This window comes from Protopterus annectens, chromosome 13.part0 (genome assembly GCF_019279795.1).
Source record: "Protopterus annectens isolate FY-2018-M chromosome 13.part0, PAN1.0, whole genome shotgun sequence".
In the NCBI taxonomy this organism is placed as follows: domain Eukaryota; kingdom Metazoa; phylum Chordata; order Ceratodontiformes; family Protopteridae; genus Protopterus; species Protopterus annectens.
In genome coordinates this window covers 476,299,865-476,320,763 of record NC_056747.1, presented here as the reverse complement: position 1 = coordinate 476,320,763, position 20,899 = coordinate 476,299,865, and the positions used below count along the sequence as shown (strand labels likewise).

The following is a 20,899-nucleotide window of genomic DNA, read 5'->3' as shown; positions in this document are numbered from 1 at the left end:
GAGGCAGTGGGGGACCACATAACTTCGGGTCTAGGGAGCCTTTCTCCGAGAGACCCGCGCAGCAGCCCTGAGGGCTTACCCGACTGTCCAGCTCTGGAGACAGTTGGGGGGCGTTTAACGAAGCACCTGTCAATGTGGGAGTCCATCACGAACGATCGATGGGTGCTCCGAATTATATCCAGAGGCTACAAAATTCCCTTCATAGTTCGTCCTCCCTCAGGTGGTCGCCTCCCCGATGTCCTACCCAATCAAAGAGAGGCGGCGACCGTAGAGATTTCAAATTTGTTAGAAAAAAGAGCCATCCAGCGGGTCCCCCAGACCAATCCGGATTGGGCTACTACTCAAGGTTCTTTTAAGTGCCAAAAAAGACGGGGAACCTCAGGCTCATTCTAGACTTGTCCACCCTGAACATGTTTGTCCCCAAAGAAAAATTCCGGATGGTCACTCTACAATCTATTCTCCCCTTAATGCAGGAGAATGACTGGATGTGCTCTATAGACCTCAAGGACGCGTACTACCACATTCTAATGGACAGACGGTCCAGGAGGTTCCTCCGCTTCCGGCTAGGGGCCAGTCATTACCAGTTCACGGTCCTTTCGTTCGGACTCACCTCAGCCCCCAGGGTGTTCACCAAAGTCATGGCAGTGGTTGCGGCCCACCTGAGACTTCAGGGCATAAGGGTCTTTCCATACCTAGACGACTGGCTCCTCACAGCAACCAACAGGCATCAACTTTGTACCGCGAGAGACTATGTGTTGTCTCTTGCCGACAGCTTGGGCATTTCTGTCAACATACCGAAGTCCTTTCTTCATCCTGTGCAAGCATTAGATTTCATAGGAGCCAGGCTAGATTCCCGATCTTCTCGGGCCTTCTTGACCTCGGACAGGCTGTCCAGCCTTTCACTCCAGGTTTTGACTCTTCTTCGCACCAAAGCTCCGCCGGCGGAGTTAGTCCTGAGAGCACTAGGCTCGATGGCAGTGGCTGTCGGCCTCTCTCTCCATGGTCGCCTAAGGATGCGTATATTACAGTGGACACTCCAAGTTCAATGGTCACTGTTACTCCACCCATTGAACACTCCTATCTCCCTGAGCAGAGTTTGCAGGGAATCCCTCCTTTGGTGGCTTCACTCCCCAGAACTCAGGCAGCAGAGACCCTTTGTGATCCCCCCCCCCCAGGTCACGTTAACCACGGATGCTTCTCGCCTAGGGTGGGGGGGGGCATTGTTTGGGCAGAAACGTCCAAGGTACGTGGACCTTGTCGGAGACCGCCTTGCACATAAATGTTCTGGAGATGAGGGCGGTGTTTCTAGCGTTGCAGGCTCTCCAAGACCTTCTACCTCTAGGAACGATTGCAATACAGATGGACAATATGTCAGTGGTCTGGTATATAAACAAACAAGGGGGAACCAGATCCTACCCTCTTTGTCGAGAAGCCATGAGAGTTTGGGAATGGGCGATATCCACCAACCGCTTTCTGATAGCAACGCACATTCCGGGACGATCCAACATTCTGGCGGACAAATTGAGTCGAGTAATTCTCAGTCCTTACGAGTGGTCTCTCAATCCGAAAGTTGCGAAGGAAATTTTCCGCAAGTGAGGTTGGCCTCGCTGCAATCTTTTTGCTACCCCCCAAAACACAAAATGCAGCGAGTTCTTCGCAATTCTTCCCCCAGAAGGGGAGAGCCCCAGAGACGCTCTGATTCATGCTTGGCCTCCCTGTCTACTCTATGCTTACCCCCCGCTTCCGCTCATGGCGAAGTTCATTCAGAAAGCCGCACGGTTGGGGAGCAAAATTATCCTCATAGCCCCATTCTGGCCTCGTCAAATCTGGTTTCCATACCTGCGGTCTCACAGTCTCTCCTCCCCTTTAATCCTGGATCCCATTCCAGATCTGATATCGCACCCAACGGGGTGCCCAACACCGAACCTGGTAAACCTCAAACTCGCGGCTTGGTTGATCCAGTTCCATTAATGGCAAGGACTCCCGGTATCTCGTCACCAGTGAAAACTATTCTGGTAGCAGCTCATAAACCGTCCACCAGGAAAATCTATAATAGCAAGTGGAAACGATTTTCTATCTGGGCTAACAGCCAAGGTCTCAACCCCTTTACTGTTCCGATTCCTACAGTCTTGGATTTTTTGTCCATGATTTTTTAACAAGGGGCCAGTGCATCAACGGTAAAAGTACAGTTGGCAGCAATATCCCATTTTTCATGTGGGAGACGGATTAGGATCTCTAGCATCTACAAAATTGTGTAAGACATTCTTGCATGCTTTTCCTTCTCAAGCCACCAGTGAAATCCGTGACTCCCCCTTGGGACTTAACCTTTGTTCTGCAAGCCTTAACGAAACCTCCTTTTGAACCTGCAGCTTCTGTACCCCTTAATTTTCTGTCCTGGAAAACAGCATTCTTGGTGGCCATAACTTCTGCTAAAAGGGTTTCAGAGCTCCAAGCTTTGTGAATGAAACCTCCCTATCTTATTTTCCACAATGACAGAGTGTCCCTCAGGACTAACCCGTCTTTCTTACCAAAAGTGGCATCTGTGGCAAATATCAATCAGACTATCAATCTGCCAGTGTTTTTCAAAAATTTTCAAAATAAGGGAGAATACATGTTGCATACACTAGACGTACATAGACAGTTGCGTTTTTACCTGCACAGGACCAAAGATGTTCGTAAGGCTGATCAACTCTGTGTCATTTGCTTCTTCATCCATGGGAAAACCTATATCCAAAGTGACAGTGGCTAATTGGATTTGTCAATGTATTTCTCAGGCTTATAAGGCATCAGGCAAAACAACCCCATTCAAAATCCGTGCACATTCCACAAGGTCCATCGCAACTTCTGCAGCCTTCTGGTCCAAGATGCCGTTGGATGACATGTTCAGCAGCCACTTGGTCTTCTGCTCATACGTTTATTTCTCATTATAAGCTGGACATGATATCTAGAAGCAAGGCGTCCTTTGGCTCCACGGTGCTTCGGAATATCCTCCCATAGACCACCCAGGTTTCTTTGTTTAGGTAGCTGGGGACTCTGTCCCACAGGTTGCAGAACAAATTAAGTAACTACTTCAGATTTAGAAGTTATTTACTCACCATAACGTTCCATCTGAGTAGGTACTTCATTTGTCTGCAACCATCCCCCCCCCTGCCATCCCCTTAACCTTTTATCGGGTTTCTAGGATCTTTATGATTCTTGAGAATATCTGAACCTGTTTATTACAGTTTTTTTCAGGTGATACAGCAAAACCGATCTGAGGTAGTGTGGTGGTGACAGGGGATTGTGGGTAGAGGGGAGGAGCTAGGAGCTCAGATCTTGAAGCTTGGAAAGCTGCCGGTCGGATCCGAGGTCGGATCCAAGACCCACAGGTTGCAGACAAATGAAGTACCTACTCAGATGGAACGTTATGGTGAGTACATGACTTCTAATTCCTATTCCCTCGGACCAGAGTGAATCTCAGAGCCGAGGTGTCAGCACCTGGTCCAGGGGAGTGGGGTTGGCTCTGTCTTTGTCGGAGCCATCCCTTCCCCTAGGTGCATTAGCCCTGGACAGCTCGGGTCTGATTCCCTCTGGAGGCCACAGATCCGGTGTGAGCCCTGGCCACCTTCCCTTTGTTGCTTCTGCTCTGGGGGAGGAGGAGAGGGCATCTGGGTCTACTGGTATTCCAAGTAGCGGAAAGGGTTTTCTCCCACAGTGGAGAACCGTCATCTCATGTCCTGCAGCCTACCTTTGTATCCCGGATGAGGTCAGGGTCTTGAGCCTACTCATTCTGTCCTGAGTCAGCCTGTCCCAAGCACTCTCCAGGATCTCCCTGCCCCATTCCCTTCAATGCCAAATGCAGCAACTATTTTGCCCTCATTTCCCCTCCGGTAGAGTCACCGAGGGATGCACTTGTCCACGATTGGCCCCCGGGACTTCTTTATGCTTTTCCCCCTTTTCCATTGATTCCAAAGGTTATTTAGAAAGCCAAGTCATTGAGTCGCAGGATAATTCTCATTGCTCCTCTCTCGTTGAGTCGCAGGGTAATTCTCATTGCTCCTCTCTGGCCTACTCAGATATGGCTCCCCTTTCTTTGGCCCCACCTTCAGAAGGACCCATGGATCCTGGACCCAGTGCCGGATCTTCTGACACATCAGTCTGGAACGCTTCATCCTGCTCTTCAGTGCCTCAAGCTGACAGCTTGGTTACTCCACTTCCAATCTTAGCCAGGCTTTCAGAATTATTCCCTGCAGTACAGAAAGACAACTAGGAAGCTTTACGCAAGCAAATGGAGGAGGTTCTCTTGTTGTGCAGACAAAAAACACAGATTCCTTTACAGCCCCTATACCTGCAGTTTTGGAATTTCTAACATAAGTCTTTAATCAAGGGGCAGCAGCGGCCACTATACAAGTACAATTAGCCACCATATCAAATTATCATGTGGGAGACCTTGGATCCAATGTAATGTCCCATAGATTATGCAAAGCTTTCCTCAGGGGTACTTTTCTGTTAAGACCACCCTTAAGAGAATCCCTCCTCCATGGGACCTAAATTTAGTATCATCATCCGTGATCCTTCCCCCCTTTGAACTAGCATCCTTTTGTACACTAATGTTTTTATCTTGGAAAACAGCCTTTTTAACAGCAATTACTTCAGCTAGGAGAGTTTCAGAGTTGCAAGCTCTGTCTTTCCGACTTCCATATTTGATTTTCCACAAAGACAGAGTTTCCCTCAGAACAAATCCTTCCTTCTTACCAAAAGTTTGTTCTGAAGCGAATTTAAACCAATCTATAGAATTGCTTGTGTTTTTTCCTAGCTGTGGCAACAAGACAGAATATAGGCTTCACCAACTGGATGTGCATAGACAGTTGCGTTTTTACGTGCATAGGACCAAAGACTTCAGAAAGTAAGACCAGTTGTTTGTTTCCTATTCAGAAATCAAAAAGGCATGGCAGTCTCTAAAGTTACTTTGTCCAAATGGCTTACTGAGACCATCACCTATGTCTGTAATTCTCATAGTAAAGAACCGCCAGGGAAAGTTAATGGACATTCAACTAGAATGGTGTCTACTTCCATTGTCTTTCAATCTAGACTCCCATTGGATTCAATTTGTGCTGCTGCTACATGGGTTAATCCTCACACCTTTATCTCTTATTACAAAGTAGATGTGGCCTCCCAGAACAGGGCATCCTTTGGTTCCACTGTCCTGAAGTGTTTATTCCCTTGAGCCACCCAAGAAAAAGGTGCTGGGGACTCTGTCCCAACCAGCAAGAATGAAGGCAAGATAGGACAACATAACAAAGAAGTTTTGTACTCAACATAACGTTCCATGTTTGTTGTCCAGTATCTCACCTTCATTCTTGCATCCCACCCATCCATTCCCCCTCCTGGAGGATATAGAGGACTTTGCAATTGGCAAAATACGGTCTGATTCCCTTCTTGCCTCTACCTTTATGACCAATATATTTCATAAATTTTTTTCTGTATCTTAGCATACTCTTAGGAGTAGTCTCTCAAACGAGATGTGGGGAACAGCCGCTAGGCATCCTGGGATATGCTGTAGCCTTGAGCCAGTAGAAGTTCTCGAGCTTTGGTATGCGGCTGAGCCGGAGCAGAGGATCGGCTCCGAACCCCAACCAGCAAGAATGAAGGCAAGATACTAGACAACAAACATGGAACGTTATGGTAAGTACATAACTTATTTTTTTTTATTTTGGCTGCAATTAAAATATTGATCCTTCTCAACATCTGTCTCAGACAGTTTGCTTTTCCTTCGTACCCTCTTTAAAGATGGAGCAAGTTTTTCTACCATCAACCTTCAGCTAGCAGCAATTTCTAATTTTCATTCAGTTAGCCAGTTTCACTCCTTGTCTACTTATGCAAAGCATTTATAAAGGGCATTTTTTTGCTGAGACCACCTACTCAAGATCCTTCCCCACAGTGGGACCTTACTGTTGTACTGCAGCATTTGAATAAAGGACCGTTCGAGCCAGCAGCTAGTTGCAACCTGAAGTTTTTGTCATGGAAGATGGTCTTTTTTAGTAGCCATTACTTCAGTATAGGGAATTTCTGAAGTACAGGTGTTATCTTCCAAATCTTCATACCCGATTTTTCATAAAGACAGGTTTTTACTGTGTAGCAATCCCTCTATTATGTCTAAAGTAGTCACAGAGAACAGTATTAACCAATCCATTCAGTTACCAGTATTTTTACCTAATTTTTCCAACAATGGAGAGTATTTTCTACATTTCCTTGATGTTCATAGACAACTGCATTTTTATCTGCATAGAACAAAGCAGCACAGAAAATCAGAGCGATTGTTTAAAACCTTCTCTGCTAGCAAACTAGGTCAAGCGGTGTCTAAAATAACACTGGCCAAATAGATCACTGACTGCATCACTTTCATTTATTCCCAGAGAGGCTTAGAACTGCCTCTGCCTCCAAGAGCGCATTCTACTAGATCTATGCCTGCTACTTCTGCCTTCTCATCCAGAATTTCCACTGATGATATTCATGCGTCAGCCATCTGGTCAAACAATCACACCTTTGTTGCACACTACAAATTGAATATTGGTCTAGGAGCAGGGTTTCCTTTGGCTCGATGGTACTCCGGCACGTCCTTCCATGATGGCCATCCAGGAATCACACAGCTGGGGACTTCGACCCCATCATAAGGAGGAATGAAGAGGACGTCACAGTAAAAAGTTATGTCTTACCATAACTTGGAATCTGTGTTGTCCATCTTCATTCCTCCTCACATTCCAACCCAGCCAACCCCCTGCCTTATTTTACTAGAGGATGTATAGAAGATTGTGGGACACTTGGCTCCTTCTTCTGAGCCTCATTTGCCTTTTATTTCTATTCTTTTCTGGTCATCGATGGATGATGAATCAGCAAATTCAAGCTGAGGTGCTGGAGTGGGTGTGGTGCATTGTGGGTAATAGGGAGGAGCTTGAGGGTATTTCCCAAGTCTGGAAAATGTGGCTGAGTCGGATCTGAGACCCAGTCATGAGGTGGAATGAAGATGGACAACACAGATTCCAAGTTATGTTAAGACGTAACTTTTTATTCTACCTTGTTTTTGAAGTGACCAAAGGCAGTTACCTCAAGCTTCCTCTCCGACTGGACCTACTCACACAAAATGAGTTGTTTGATACACCTGAGCTTGGAAGAACTTCAACTAACTGCCTGGATAGACTTGTAATACCTTTTTTCTGAGGATGTGCAGCAGTTATTAAAGGAGGCATAGAAACCTGCCAGTTGCAAATCACATATTCGCAAATGGAAATGATTTTCTAGTTAGTACCAAAATAATAACCAGGACCCTCTTAAGACTACTATTTCTCTAGTTCTACAATATTTGTGCAGAATTTAATGTTGTCTTTTTTACTCTTCAACATTTGGATACCAGATACCACCTTGGATCCAACTTAGCTACATACACTAAACTTTTGGATCCAACTCTTGGGCTCTTCCTTCTACCCGTAATGCCCTAGTTAGTCAGCAATACTCCAGATTTCATTTGCCGCCATCTCTCACAGATGCAGAACCATCTCAGAGTACTAAATTTTTTGCAGTTCTGCAATTTTTTTGAGAGTAGTAATCTTTAGCCAGTATATTTTAAACTACCTTTATTTCCTCCCTGTCCTATATTTTTTCTAACACGCAAAGTTTTTTTCCTGATCTTGCCCTTGTACATTTTTCTATACCATTTGGTAGTCTCTAAAGTACCATAGTTGGTATTTTCCTTTTTTTTTTTTTTTTAACCTTTTAGAGGGTATTCTATCAACCATTGCTGGTAAATTTCTATACTAACAAAACAAAAAGAGAGCGAAGGAGAAAGTCTGAGCCTTTCTCTTTCTTTTGTGCTTCTTTCAAGACTAATGCAGATAACCCAACTGATTTTTAAAAGTACACTTCCTGTAGGCACAAGATTTCTAAGTTTGATGCCCACAGGAAGTGCGTCTGCTGCCTAGGAGTGGCACACCTTGATACCAGTTGTTCTATTTGTGTTACATTTAATACTAGAATACTGTCTGATAGGATAATAAGATAGTCCTTAAGGGGATGCAGCCTCCTTTTTCATCAGGGACTCAAACCCCCAGTAAACCTTCTAAATCGTGTTCTGAGACCGAGTCTTGAAAGAGTTCTCCTCCCCATTCTCTGAAGGCATTGACTTTGATCATGGCTTCTTTGGAGCCTCAAAAAAATTCAGAAAATTGGATCCTAAAAGAAAGAACTCGGATCCAAAAACCTTGGATCTGTTTGTTATACTAAGTCTCCTCAAACCTGCTCACACTGGTTCACAGCTGAATCAGTCTCCCATTTACTCATTTCCCTGTTTCTACAAATGCCACAGAGGAGAGAGTCTAGACCACAGTCATCAACCTTGTCCATCAGGTCCTCTAGAAGTCTTTTTGAGGTTGACGTGGATAGGATCATTTGGTGATTCCTCAAAGATCAGATTCAGATGGGAGTTATTCTGTCTCAGGCTCCCATCGCATCTCTGAGCCTTCTGTTCACTTATGTAGTGATCTCTACTTCTCTGATCCAGTGCATGGTTTCAGAGCCATCACATCCAAGAGCCACGAGAGTGTCTGTGTTGGATCCGAAGATGGCTAGGTCTTTGATTCCAGTGGCCTCCCTGACTGGTTCAACTCCTACCTATTGTCTTGGATCGGGATGTGTATTGGAGCCAAAACGTCAGCACTGGATCCGGGGTGCTGGGTTCCACTCTGATGTTATCAGAACCGTCCGTGGCCCTCAAAGTTTCTGCAGTCAATAGCTCTGGTCCAACTTCCTCCTCGAGGCATGGATCCAAGCAGGGTCAATGCTTAGTTGCTTTGGAGGTTTTGGTCCTGGTGCGGCCAGTTATGGCTTCTCTTGGTTTGTTTGCCTCTGAGGTAGTGGAGAGGGATTTCTCTCAACCGAGAGATCCAATTACTCTTTCATCCTTAGATCCTCCATCCCTTCCCCCTTTAGGTTCGAGCTCTGATCCTATCAGATCTACTCCACAGGGACAGCCAGTACCATCTAGCATCCAGACAGTTTCCATTGAGGAACTTCTCCTCTCTTCAGTTACCTGTCCAGATCATCCCATTGATGAGGTTCCCCTAAAGAGAATGTACAAAAGGAGACATACAGATTCCCCCATGGGATCTCTCACCAAAGATACTGACTTCGATAAAGGGGAATGGTCCTGCAGATCTCCACCGGATGATCTCTCGTTTGGAGACATCCTGGAAATATTTACGCAAAAAGTTGAATGGTGTTGAGATAATCCGTCCCCAGGGGAGGAGTTTTTTTCTGGAAGCTTTTGGTTCCAGCCCCTCTACATCTTCGGTGGCTCTCCCGGTGGATGTGCTTATCAATTTAATATCTCACCAGACTTGGAAGGAACTGGACTCTATTGAACCAATTCCCCGATGCCCAGACAAAATATTGGCACCGCCAAAGGACAGACCCCACTGGAGCAAAAAAGTCCTTGTTGATGCTATGATTGTGGTGGCAGTTACAAAAAAAGGAGCTAGCAGAGCAGAACTCCTCTGTCCATCCCCCCATTAGGTGGTTCAAGGCATTGGACAGGTATGGAAAGTGCATATTTGCTTCAGCGACCTTTGCCTTCTGGTCCCCGAATTATTTAACACACTTCACATGACTGCAGCGGGATTTGACCAAGGAGCTTTCCAAATCCCTCTCAGAGCCCATGTCTGTGCAGGACTACAAGAGGTCCTCTTCCCAGCTGACCACTCTTTTATCCATCTCCAGTGCATCCATAAGTTTAATATCCCATGCTGCGGAAAGTACCTCACGGGCTGCCGGTTCAGGCATAGCCATTAGGAGACATGCCTGGATGCAGTTATGTGACTCTGCAGAGCCCTTCAAGTCTTCTTTCATCAATGCTTCCTTTGATGGAATGTCTTTCCTTGGCCCTTCTGTGAAAGAAATGTTTTCCAGGGAGTGAACAGGACAGAAAGAGCCTGTCTGCCGTAGGGGTATGCTTTTCTACCCCATAACAATCCTTTTCCCAGAATCAAAAAGGAGGAAAGAAAATTTAATCCAGTAAGTTTTGTGGATCTTGCCAGGATTCATGCGGGGACATGTTCTCTAGAGGAAGATGGGGGAGTTTGAATGGAAGATGTTGTCCTCGCATCAGAGGAAGCCCGCAAAACCAGGGCTTCTGAGATTCTTTTTCGGACAGACCTTTTCAGCAGTTCTGAAGGGTTGCCTGACTGTGTACCTCAGGAGGCAGTCTAGGTGTGCTTTGCTTTGTACCCAGACACCTAGGCTTCTAGAACAAAAGATTCTTAGGTGATAAATAATCCAGAGGTTATTTCATACCATTTTTCCAGATTCCCTCAAACAAAAGAAGAAAGCTTCCCAATGTGCCACCCAGTCAAAGAGAAGCTGTAGCTCAGGAGATTCAAATGCTGCTAGACAAGAGTGCCATCGAGGAATTCCTACCAGACCAAAGATGATTTGGGACTTACTCAAGGTTCATTTTAGTGCCAAAGACGACAGGGGACCCGAGACTAGATTTAAGCAACTTGAACCAATTTGTGAAGAAGTCAAAGTTCCAAATGGTCATGGTTCAGTCCATTCTGCATTTTTTTGTGCAGGGACAACTGGATGTGCTCATTCGATCTTCAGGCTGAGTACCATCACATCAAGGTGAACAGATGATCCCAAAGATTCTGCTCTTTCGGCTGTGAGTTACTCACTACCAGTTCAGAATCCTGCCCTTTAGTCTCACCAGATACTATGGTGTTTACCAACTGTATAGCAGTGGTAGCAACACACGTGACAATGCTGGGATTCCAAGTGTTTCCCTATCTAGTTGACAGGCTCCTCACCACCCCAACCAGGCATCTCTTTCAGCCATCCAGGATCTATTTTCTCCAACTTTGTCAAAACTAGGCATATCAATCAATACCTCCAAATGTCATCTACAGCTTTTACAGAGCCTGGAGTTCATAGGTGTCCAGTTGAACACAATAACTCATATAGCCTCCATTCCTATACATCGTGTGGACACATGTTTCAGGTAGAATAAATTCTTGTTCACCCTTCTCCAGCTGAACTGGTCCTTCAGGCTCTAGGTTTGATGGCAGCTGTCAGAACCTTGGTTCCAGTGGCCCAGTTCAATATGCATGTTTTCCAATGGACTTTAGCTGTTCAGTGGTCTGTTCTGCATAGTCCTCTGTCCTTCCCACTCAGACTCATAAAATTTGTCTAGGCTGTCTCTTTAGCCTGTCTCCTCCATTAGCCCTGGTAATCACAGATGCCTCCCAGTTGTGGTGGTGGTGGTGGGGGGGGGGCATTTTTTTAGGATAGATGGTCCAAGGCACGTTTTCCTCCCAAGAGACCAATTCATAGGTGAGTGTTCTAGAGATGAGAGCAGTCTTACTAGCATTGCAGGCTTTTCAAGATGTTCTCATTTTAGGTACTGCTGCAGTACAAACCGACATGTCTGTGGCCTGGTAAGTCAACAAAGAGGGGGAACACGATTTTACCCCCTTTGTTGAGTCAATGTGTGTGGCAGTGGGCGATCTCCTCCAACCTTTTTCTTATGTTAACACACACCAGAGAAATCCACCATACTAGCAGACAGACTCAGCATTCCATTTTTATGCCTCATGAATGGTCTCTCAGTCAGTCAGTGGTGGTGAAGATGATCTCTTTGCATCCCCCCACAACAAATGCAGCAGATACTTTACCTAATCACCCCTCAAGGAGAGTCACCGAGAAAGATGCTGTAGCCCTTGTTTGGCCCTAGTCTCCTTTATGCTTATCCCCCATTAGCAAAATCTGATTTAAAAACACTTGTGGAAAACAGCCTTCCTAGTAGCTATTACATCTGTGAGGTGAATTTCTGAACTCCGGGCTCTATCTTCCAAATCCCCTTACATTGTTTTTCACAAAGACAGGGTTACTTTATGAACTAATCCAGCCTTCTTACCAAACGTAGCATCTGATTTGAATGTCAACAATTAATTTGCCTGTCGTCTTCCCCAATTTTTCAAATAAGGAAGAGTACTTGCTACATCTTTTAGATGTACAAAGACATGATTTTATCTACACAGGACAAAAGATTTCAGAAACCAGAACAGCTGTTTGTTTCCTTCTCATCAAACAGACTGGGATCATTAGTTTCTAAAGTTACCCTGGCTAAATGGATTACTGATTGCATTTCATTTGTATATACTCAGCAAGGCCTCTCCTTTTCAAGCCTCCTAAAGCACATTCTAGTAGATCCATGGCAATTTCTTCCGCTTTTCATCGATGACATTTGTGCAGCAGCTACTTGGTCTGAAGATCATACCTTTATTGTTCATTACAAACTAGATTTGACCTCCAGAAACAGAGCTGCCTGTGGTTCAACAGTTCTCTGGAATATCCTTGCATGAGGGCAACCCAAAATTGACATAACTGGGGAGTCTGTCCCACATGCTGAGGATGAGTGAAAAGGACAACATCAAATATTAAAAGTTGTGTACTCACCATAACTATGCATCTGTGTTGTCCATTTTCATTCTTCCTCACCTCCCCACCCTCCTTCCTCCTTTCCTTCATCTTTTGGAGTGACCTTGTGGATTTTATGGAACCTTTGTATCAGGTTTGAGCCCTAGCTTTTCTGTTCTTGCCTTCTTCCAGCTGTATCTTAGGATCTATAAGGTAGCAAACTCAATCTGAGGTATTGTTAGCTAACTAGGGGATTATGGATTGAGGGAAGAACTTGAGCATTGGATCCAAAAGTCTAGTGTGTGCGACAGTCAGATTCAGTACCCACACATTGAGGAAGAATGAAAATTGACTACGCAGATGCATAGTTATGGTGAGTACATAACTTTATATTATCCTTTGGCCTTTCTTACTCTAAGGTTAGTCAGCCATTTCATTGTTGCATTCGTAAGTTAAAATGTTTTGAAAGGGGCTCTGCATACCTGTCCGCCTAGCAAACAGGTAGCTCTTCCTTTGGACTTTTTTTTTTTTTTTTTTGAAAAATAAACAACTCTTCCTCTATTTGAGCCAACTCAGTGGGCTGATTTTAAGTTTGTACCATGGAAAACAGTTTTGCTGATTGCTCTGATTTTTGCAAGAAGAATGACTTGCAAGCTCTCATGAGTCAACCTTATTTTCCACAAATATAAGAGTTTCCTTGAAATAGGGTTGCCACCTTTTCAAATGCCCAAAGTGGGACATTTTTGGTACAAATGTTAGATTTTGCAGGCTGAAACATATCTACAGCCAGTACAAAGGACAGAATGTCACTTTTTTGCCTAAATAAAAGCTTATTCTTGTAGCATTTTAGTTGTTTATTCTGTTTCTTGTAATATTTAGGTGATTCAGATACAGAATAACTGTTTTATGCAACTATTAAATAAAATATAGGAAATATTTTTGTTCTAAAATCTCAGGACATTTGCCATTTTTACATTTTTTTTGCAGGACACAACTGCCCAAAGAGGGACTGTCCCTCGCAAAGTGGGACAGGTAGTAACCCTACCTTGAAAACTAATCCTCATTTATGCATAAAGTAGTACTAAGTTAACTTTGAGCCAAGCTGTCCATCCCCCTTGTCTTCTTTCCAAACCTAAAATGAGGTACAAATGATTCTTCATACTCATTGTCCACAGACAGCTCAGATACCATCTCGAAAGAATTTAATCCTCATGAAAGTCTGATCAGTTACTCATTTCTTACAAAGTAAGAGAAAATGATAACCGGTGTCAAAACAGACAATTTCTACATGGTTATCCCATGCCTTTTTTTTTTTGTTTGTTTTGCTATTCCTACTTTAACAAGTCGATTCCAGGCAGAGTCAAGGCACATTCTTATAAGGGACATAGCTTTTTAGTGGCTTTTTTAAAAAGTGACGGGCACAGAAATATCCTAGAAGCAGCAACTTGGTCCTCTGTTCATACTTTTACAAAGTAGACTCTTTTTTGAAGTGTAGAGCAGGCTGTGCTAAAACCATTATCCAGGAGCTCCGTGATCCTCATTCATTCACCTCCCAAATCTAACAACTGTGGTATTCCACCCATACAGGTAAGGTGCAGCAGTGATCTAATTTTGAACATAGTACAGTTGTGTAAGCAAACATATAATAGTAGATGTTCAAATAGATCACTATTGCAATAGCCACTCCCTCCCCTCCATCCTGCTCCTTCTTTGTATGATGATATGGATGATAACATAGATTTTTATTTACCTAGCACTGACCTCTTTCAGGGCTCTAGCCCTCCTCTTTCAGTTGGCATGAAAGCTCTGAAGAGTTTGTCACCCAGAACACTAATTTTCTTCAACCATGCTCATGCTGTTAGCAGTGTGGAAGTATGGAAGGTGCCTTTAAGCTTTGAAAGCTGTCTGGGTGTTGTATCCTAGGAAAGATATAACCTATATAGCTATGGCTGCTGCAGCTGCAAACTATTTGATCAACTGTTATGGTGGGTTTCCTTATACCACTTGTATTATCTCCATTTGTTTCTCTTGTTTGGCTTTCTCGTTTGCATGCAGTTGAAGAGGTACATGCTATTAAATATTTTTTTTTTATTAGGAAAGTTTATAGAAACCTGGGAATATACAGGAATACACTAAAAACCATTTTGGACACTGTTAATGTATAAGGTCAGTCACTGAATATAATATTTATTATTATTATTATTAAACTTTTAGCTGAAATCTGGCAGTTCAGACCAGGTCACAACCCTTCAACTTGTTCAAGTCAATGAGCAGATGGCAAATCTCTCTTCAGAGGGAGAGGTACATGAGACAGCTTTTAGAAGTGGAGCCTCTGAAAACAAAGCTTTTTTAACTCCAGAAAAATACACAGAAGAGAGAGACATAACACAAGCAGAATCACCAGGTAAGGTTCTATAAAACGCATGCATCATAAAGAATATTTGCGTAGTATAGTATATTCCTTTAATACACCTGACAGCATGCTTGACTAAATGCAGTCACTTTATGAAGCATCATAAGATGTTTCTTTGTTAATAGACCCTTGCAGCTGTATTCTTCATGCCAGTTTCTACTCACTAATGTCAGTGATCTGGATATTTTTTCAAGGTTGTGGAGATCTCTGTTGCTATCACACTACTGTTTTTCTCTCATGCACCATATCAAGGCCACTGGTTGTTTTTCTTTTGCAAGTAGTTTGTCACTTCATCCAGAATTCCTATCAGTAAGTATTAGAATATGATTTTTCTTAAGATAATAGTCATTGAGACAACATTATAACCGATTTTGTAGTGTAATGACTTCCACAAAAAAGTTTGTAAATAAACTTGATTTGGGAAGGTAAGTAGCTCCTAAAGATTGTGCGAAATTTATTTTTGGAGCACTGATTCTGATAACTGTGAACGTTGTAAAATATTCAAGAAAGCAGCTAAAGTTATAAAGCTTACAGCTTTAAAAAGGCTGAAGAAACTTAAAGCCTTCTAGTTGTTTGTTAAACAACAAAAAGTACAAAGCAAGGGTAAAAAAAGGTCAGCTCCGACAGGATGACCCAGGTAAATAAAAGTGACATGAGAAACGGCTTCAGCTGGCTAAAAAACAAAAAAAAGGCTAAGGAAAACCTGACAAGATTGAGGAGGAAAAAAATGCAGGACTGTGGCCTCAAGGTGTAATGGTTATTCACTTCTGGAGGCCTGCAAAGCAGCAAACATGCAGTTCATGGTATAAAGGCAGAAAAGTACTGTCAGCACTGCTGGTTTCAAGCAGAAAGAAAGCCATAGCATGTACACTGATAAGAAAAATGTCCCAAACAGCATGAACCACAAATAGAACAGTAAGTTCTTCTGCTTGTTTTGCTGCTGCATCTGAAAAGTCTGTCCAAAATAATGCACAAAATCAACAGTTGAAAAGAATATCTTTATTTTAAAAAAAATCCAAATGGATATAAATAGGTAACTTATAAGTCATCATTGCTATCTTACTCTAGTTAGACCTTTGCTAGTTCACAAACAGCACAAGTAATGAAGCAGCTGTTTGTTAATTATTTTCATGTAGTTGAAAACTTTCAGGTCATGCAAGAGGCAGAGCAGCTCAGAAGCTTCACAAAGAGCATCAAGCCAGCCTTCAGCTAATTTCTAGCAGGTAGGTCTCCTTTGAGGAACCCTTTCTCACACAAAAAAATATATTATACGTGTATGTTATATTATGGTTCCTGTCTGAGACTGCTATTTTTAGTTTTGTCTATTGCAGGATCCTTATTTATGAGCAGATGTACTGCTTATGTGAACTTTGAAAGTTTTATTTAATAAAGACATGCATCTGGAGCGTTTCTCCCAGGCCTCCGCTGAAAACAGGCTCTGTGGAACCTAGTCGGACATTCCCGGTCAACAAATGTTAAATAAAAATAAATAAAATAAAAATAAAGTTGGGTATGTATCATCATTTATTTTGGCAAGAACAACTATGGGACACATGGTACTTGCATTCACACTGTGACAAATTACCTGCCATTTGTTTCTGTCCAATTTACTTTTTTTCTTAGTGGCTTTCTGACAGTGTCTAGTGTACTGCTTGTGCATTACTGTGATTTTGGGGACATTATGTGACAGGGAAGTGTAAGTATTCTACTTATGTAAACATTTTGAGAACTTACCATCTGATGTTAGTTTTCATTCTGTCCTCACTTATGGGTTCGGATCCGATCCCTCGGATCCGACTCAGCTGTTGCAAAAGCTCATTGCAACCAGAAAACTCTCAAGCTACTCTCTTACTCACAATGCATCAACCCCAATTACCTCAGATCTCTGTTCCACTTCTAGCGAAAGACGTGGTGTTACAGTGCTCTGAAGTGACTCAAATTGAAAGATCGGTTGTATTTTTCTTATCTTAAAACTCCATTTTCTCTTTTTCTCAGTCTAATTACAATTTAAACTTACCCTTTTGTCTAAACCCTTCTCTTTCTTCCCTCTTGTACTTGTGTATTTTTTTCTGTACTCTCTTTTCCTTTCCTTACACTTTTGAATACAATTCCTTCTAATTACCTTCTTTGGTAATCTTTTACCCTTTTTTCTTTTAAAAAAAATATATATATTTCTATTTTATATTTAATCTATCTGTTTAAAGTCCTTTACTGAATTTTTCTCAGTGTCACTATGACAGAGAAACCGACTGATTTCAAAAAAATGCATCAGATGGGGCCACAAGATACTGCTTTCATATTCACATTCTGTGTGTGTGTGTGTGTGTGTGTGTGTGTGTGTGTGTGTGTGTGTGTGTGTGTGTGTGTGTGTGTGTGTGTGTGTATTGTTTAGGGTCCTACTGCCTCCTGGAGGACTGCTCCATTTGTCACTCCTTCAACCCCAGAGATCTGGTGGCGTGAAAGACTAAATTAATTCTCAAAGGTTTACTTCCTTCCTCCTTTCCTGAGGCCTTATCTGGAGCTTCCCCTGAGAAAACAAAGATGACCCGTCCAGTGCTTCTGAAAGGAGGTATGATTGTTCCCCTCTGGAGGTAATCTGGGGTCATTTATCCCTCCACCAGAGAACTTGGCTAGAGATAACAAATAGATGGATGCAGAAGATCATCCAGAGAGTATACAATACCCTTTTCTCCTCCAGTGTCAAGAAAAATTCCCACTGTTCCACCCAATCAGAGGGAACAAGCAGCACTTCAGATATAAAAGCTGCTAGAAAAAAAAAAAAAAAAGTCATCCAATAGTTCCCGCCAGACCAGATAGAATCTGGGACTTACTCAAGATTCTTTCTAGTGCCAAAGAAAACGGGACTGGAGACCAATCTTGAATCTCAGCAACATAAACAAATCAGTTTGATGGACCAAGTTTTGGATGGTCATGATTCAGTCCATCCTCCCTTTTCTGGAAAAGGATGACTGGATGTGCTCGTTAGATCTTCAGGATGTGTACTATCACATAAAGATGAATAGGCAGTCCAGAAGGTACTTACCCTTCTGGCCAGGAACCAGTCATTACCAATTCAGACGGTTGCCCTTTGGACTCACCACAGCCCCCCAGGTGTTCATCAAATGTATGGCAGTAGTGGCAGCTCACTTGAGACTGCAAGGATTCCAGTTGTTTCCATGTGTAGACGACTGACTCATTGTCACCCCAACCAGGCATCAAGTAATAGAGACAAGGAATCAGGTTCTTCAGACATGGTCTTATTGGGGATACCATAAACTATGAAGTGTCTCATTTGGAACCTACTCAGAAGTTGGAGTTTATAGGAGCATTGCTCAACAAATGATAGCTTTATTGACGCCTAAGCGTTCAGACCTTAGGAACACAGGTCAGGAAAATAATCTACAGCACCAAAGTTTCTACCTACTTGGTTCTTCAAGACCTAGGATCAACGGCAGTGTCAATAACTTTGGTACCATTAGCCAGGTTTTACATGAGGATCCTACACCACACAATGGGCAATACTTTACCAACTCTGATATGTAGTACTCAGATATGCAAGAGAGATCTCTGGTGATGGATTCAGTCGGAACAAGTTATACAAAGAAGTCATCCATTCATTTCCCCTTAGCCCAAGGCCATAGTGACCACTGACGCTTCCCAGTTAGGGTGGGAGGGCATTATCTGTAAACGACAGTCCATATCACTTGGTCTCCCAAAGAGTCCAATTTGTATATCAATGTTCTAGAGATGAGAGCAGTGCTTTTAGCATTGCTAGCCTTTCAAGAAGTTCTCCCCTTGGGGCGAATTGCGGTTCAGATGGACAACATCTCAGTAGTTTGGTTCATCAGCAAGCAAGGCGGGACCAAATTTGACCCCTTGTGTTGAGAAGCGCTCGGAGTGTGGCAGTGGGTGATCTCATCCATCTGCTTTCAGATCACAACGCACATTTTGGGGAATTCCATTGTGATAGCAGACAAGCTGAGCAGGTGCATTCTTCTACCTCAGAAATGGTCTCTCAACAAAAATGTGTCAGATATGATTTCATGTCAGTGGAGCCAGCCTTGTGGCTATCTTTTTGCTTCTCCCCTAAACAGAAAGTGCAGCAGCTACTTTGCCCTGATTTCTCTCACAGGGGGAGTCCCAGAGGGATGCTGTACTTCACGATGCACCCATCGGGTTGCTTTATGCCTCCCCACCAATGCCACTAATTTCCAAGTTTCTACAGAAGTCTGCTATGTTGAAGAGCAAAGTTATCCTCATTGCATGTTTTTGGCCTTGACAGATTTGGTTTCCCTTCCTTTGGCCTTACTTACTCCACCAACCATGGATTCTGGATCTGACTACAAACCTTGTCTCGTCCAACAAGCAAGATCCAGCCAGACATGCCGAACCTCAGGCTGACTGCCTGGCTTCTCCAGTTCCATTTATAACCAGACAACCTGTGCTCTCCTTTCTAGCTCGTCAGATACTTTTATCTTCTACGAACAAAAGTCAAAATTTACTTAGAAATAATCACGATCCACCCGGAAAGACAGCAAAGGACTCCTGCAGCACGATTAAAATACTTTAATAACGAACACGAAAAGACACTCCAAATTAACGCTGTTAAAAAGTCATGCATTTTCGTCCTCTCAGTAAATAGGACTTCATCAGATAATAGTTAGCTTACATTAATTAATGTTTTATATATGAATCAAACATTCAAAATCAACCTATCCTAACCAATGCATTTTATAGTTATCAAATCAGGCTGCTGTAGCTCATGAATATTAAAACCAAATCAATTAAAACAGTTATTTGTTCATAATCTGGACAATACGTTATTTTAACTATAAGTATTGATGTTAAAAACAACAATTCTTTAGTTTCTTCAGTTCATATTTGTTCCACATCTTAAAAAATCGATAGTATGTATGTGTATATTATAAATAAATAAATGAGTAAATAAATAAAACCATATAAATAACCTATTCCAATTGTTTTTAAGTTCATCCCACAATGTAATACTGCCACCTTCTGGCCAAATTGTTAATACCAAGGGAATTAAATTTCTGCTGCTCTTAATTTTAATACTGGAGCTAAAGAAATGTGTTCATTTAATCCTGGCATTTTTGTGGCATCCAATTTAATTTGCCACCATAGCTCCTTGTATTCCAGCCACTCCTCCCATAAACCTCCTCTTAATTACCTTTTAACTTGCTCTAATACAAAGAATAAAAATTTAGCTCCTTCACATTCTCTAGTGTGTTTAAATAACGCGTTGGTCTCTTTTTCTTTTAAAATTTCATAGTTATGTTCATAGATTCTCCTCCTCAGGACTCGCTCCGTCTTGCCTATGTAAAATGAACTGCATTTGTTACATAAGGCCAAATATATAACTCCCCTTGTTTCACAATTATGGTAACCTTTACTTTTAATAATTTTCCCTCTACTCTTTATCTTTATCTCATTCATGTTCATCATAAATGAACATTGGTTACAGTGGCCACATTTGAAACTTCCTATCTTTTTTTGTCCATTATTTAGACCATTAGTATACTCTGTGCTGTTACATTTACTGTTAGATTCTAAAATCTTTTTCATGTTCCATGAATTTTTGTATACTACTTTTGGAGATATTTTATTTATATTTTCTATATCCGTTAAGGTTGAAAATTTGGCCCATTCCTTCCTAAATAGTTCCTTTATCCTAATATTAGAGATGTTATACTCCATGACCAAACTTTGTTCATATTTAATGCCAATTTCTGCATGCTTAGAAGTCTCGTTATTCAAAACGTTACCCATCTTTACACCCTTAATGGATTGAAATTTAGTTGTTCTGCCCATTTCTACCTCATTTCTTATGGTCCTAACAAAATCATTAGGGTAACCCCTTTCTTGAAACATTTTTTCAAGTATATTGCATTCAACCACAAAATCCTTATTAAAACTAGTCATTCGACTACCCCTCACAAATTGTCCCTTGACAATATTCTTTTTACAATGTGAGGGGTGTGCACTATTGAAATGGAGAAAAGAGTTACAATAGGTTTTCTTCCTATA

General features: G+C 42.3%; 1 protein-coding gene across 1 annotated transcript in view; it reads left to right on the top strand.

Annotated features, from left to right (window-relative positions):
• The window catches only part of LOC122787919 (heat shock factor protein 5-like), a 683,173-nt gene that overhangs the window by 458,637 nt on the left and 203,637 nt on the right, over positions 1–20,899 (top strand). The window contains exon 5 of the mRNA XM_044054845.1: positions 14,656–14,845. Within this exon, the coding sequence (XP_043910780.1) occupies positions 14,656–14,845 (190 nt within the window). The remainder of the gene's footprint in view (positions 1–14,655; positions 14,846–20,899) is intronic.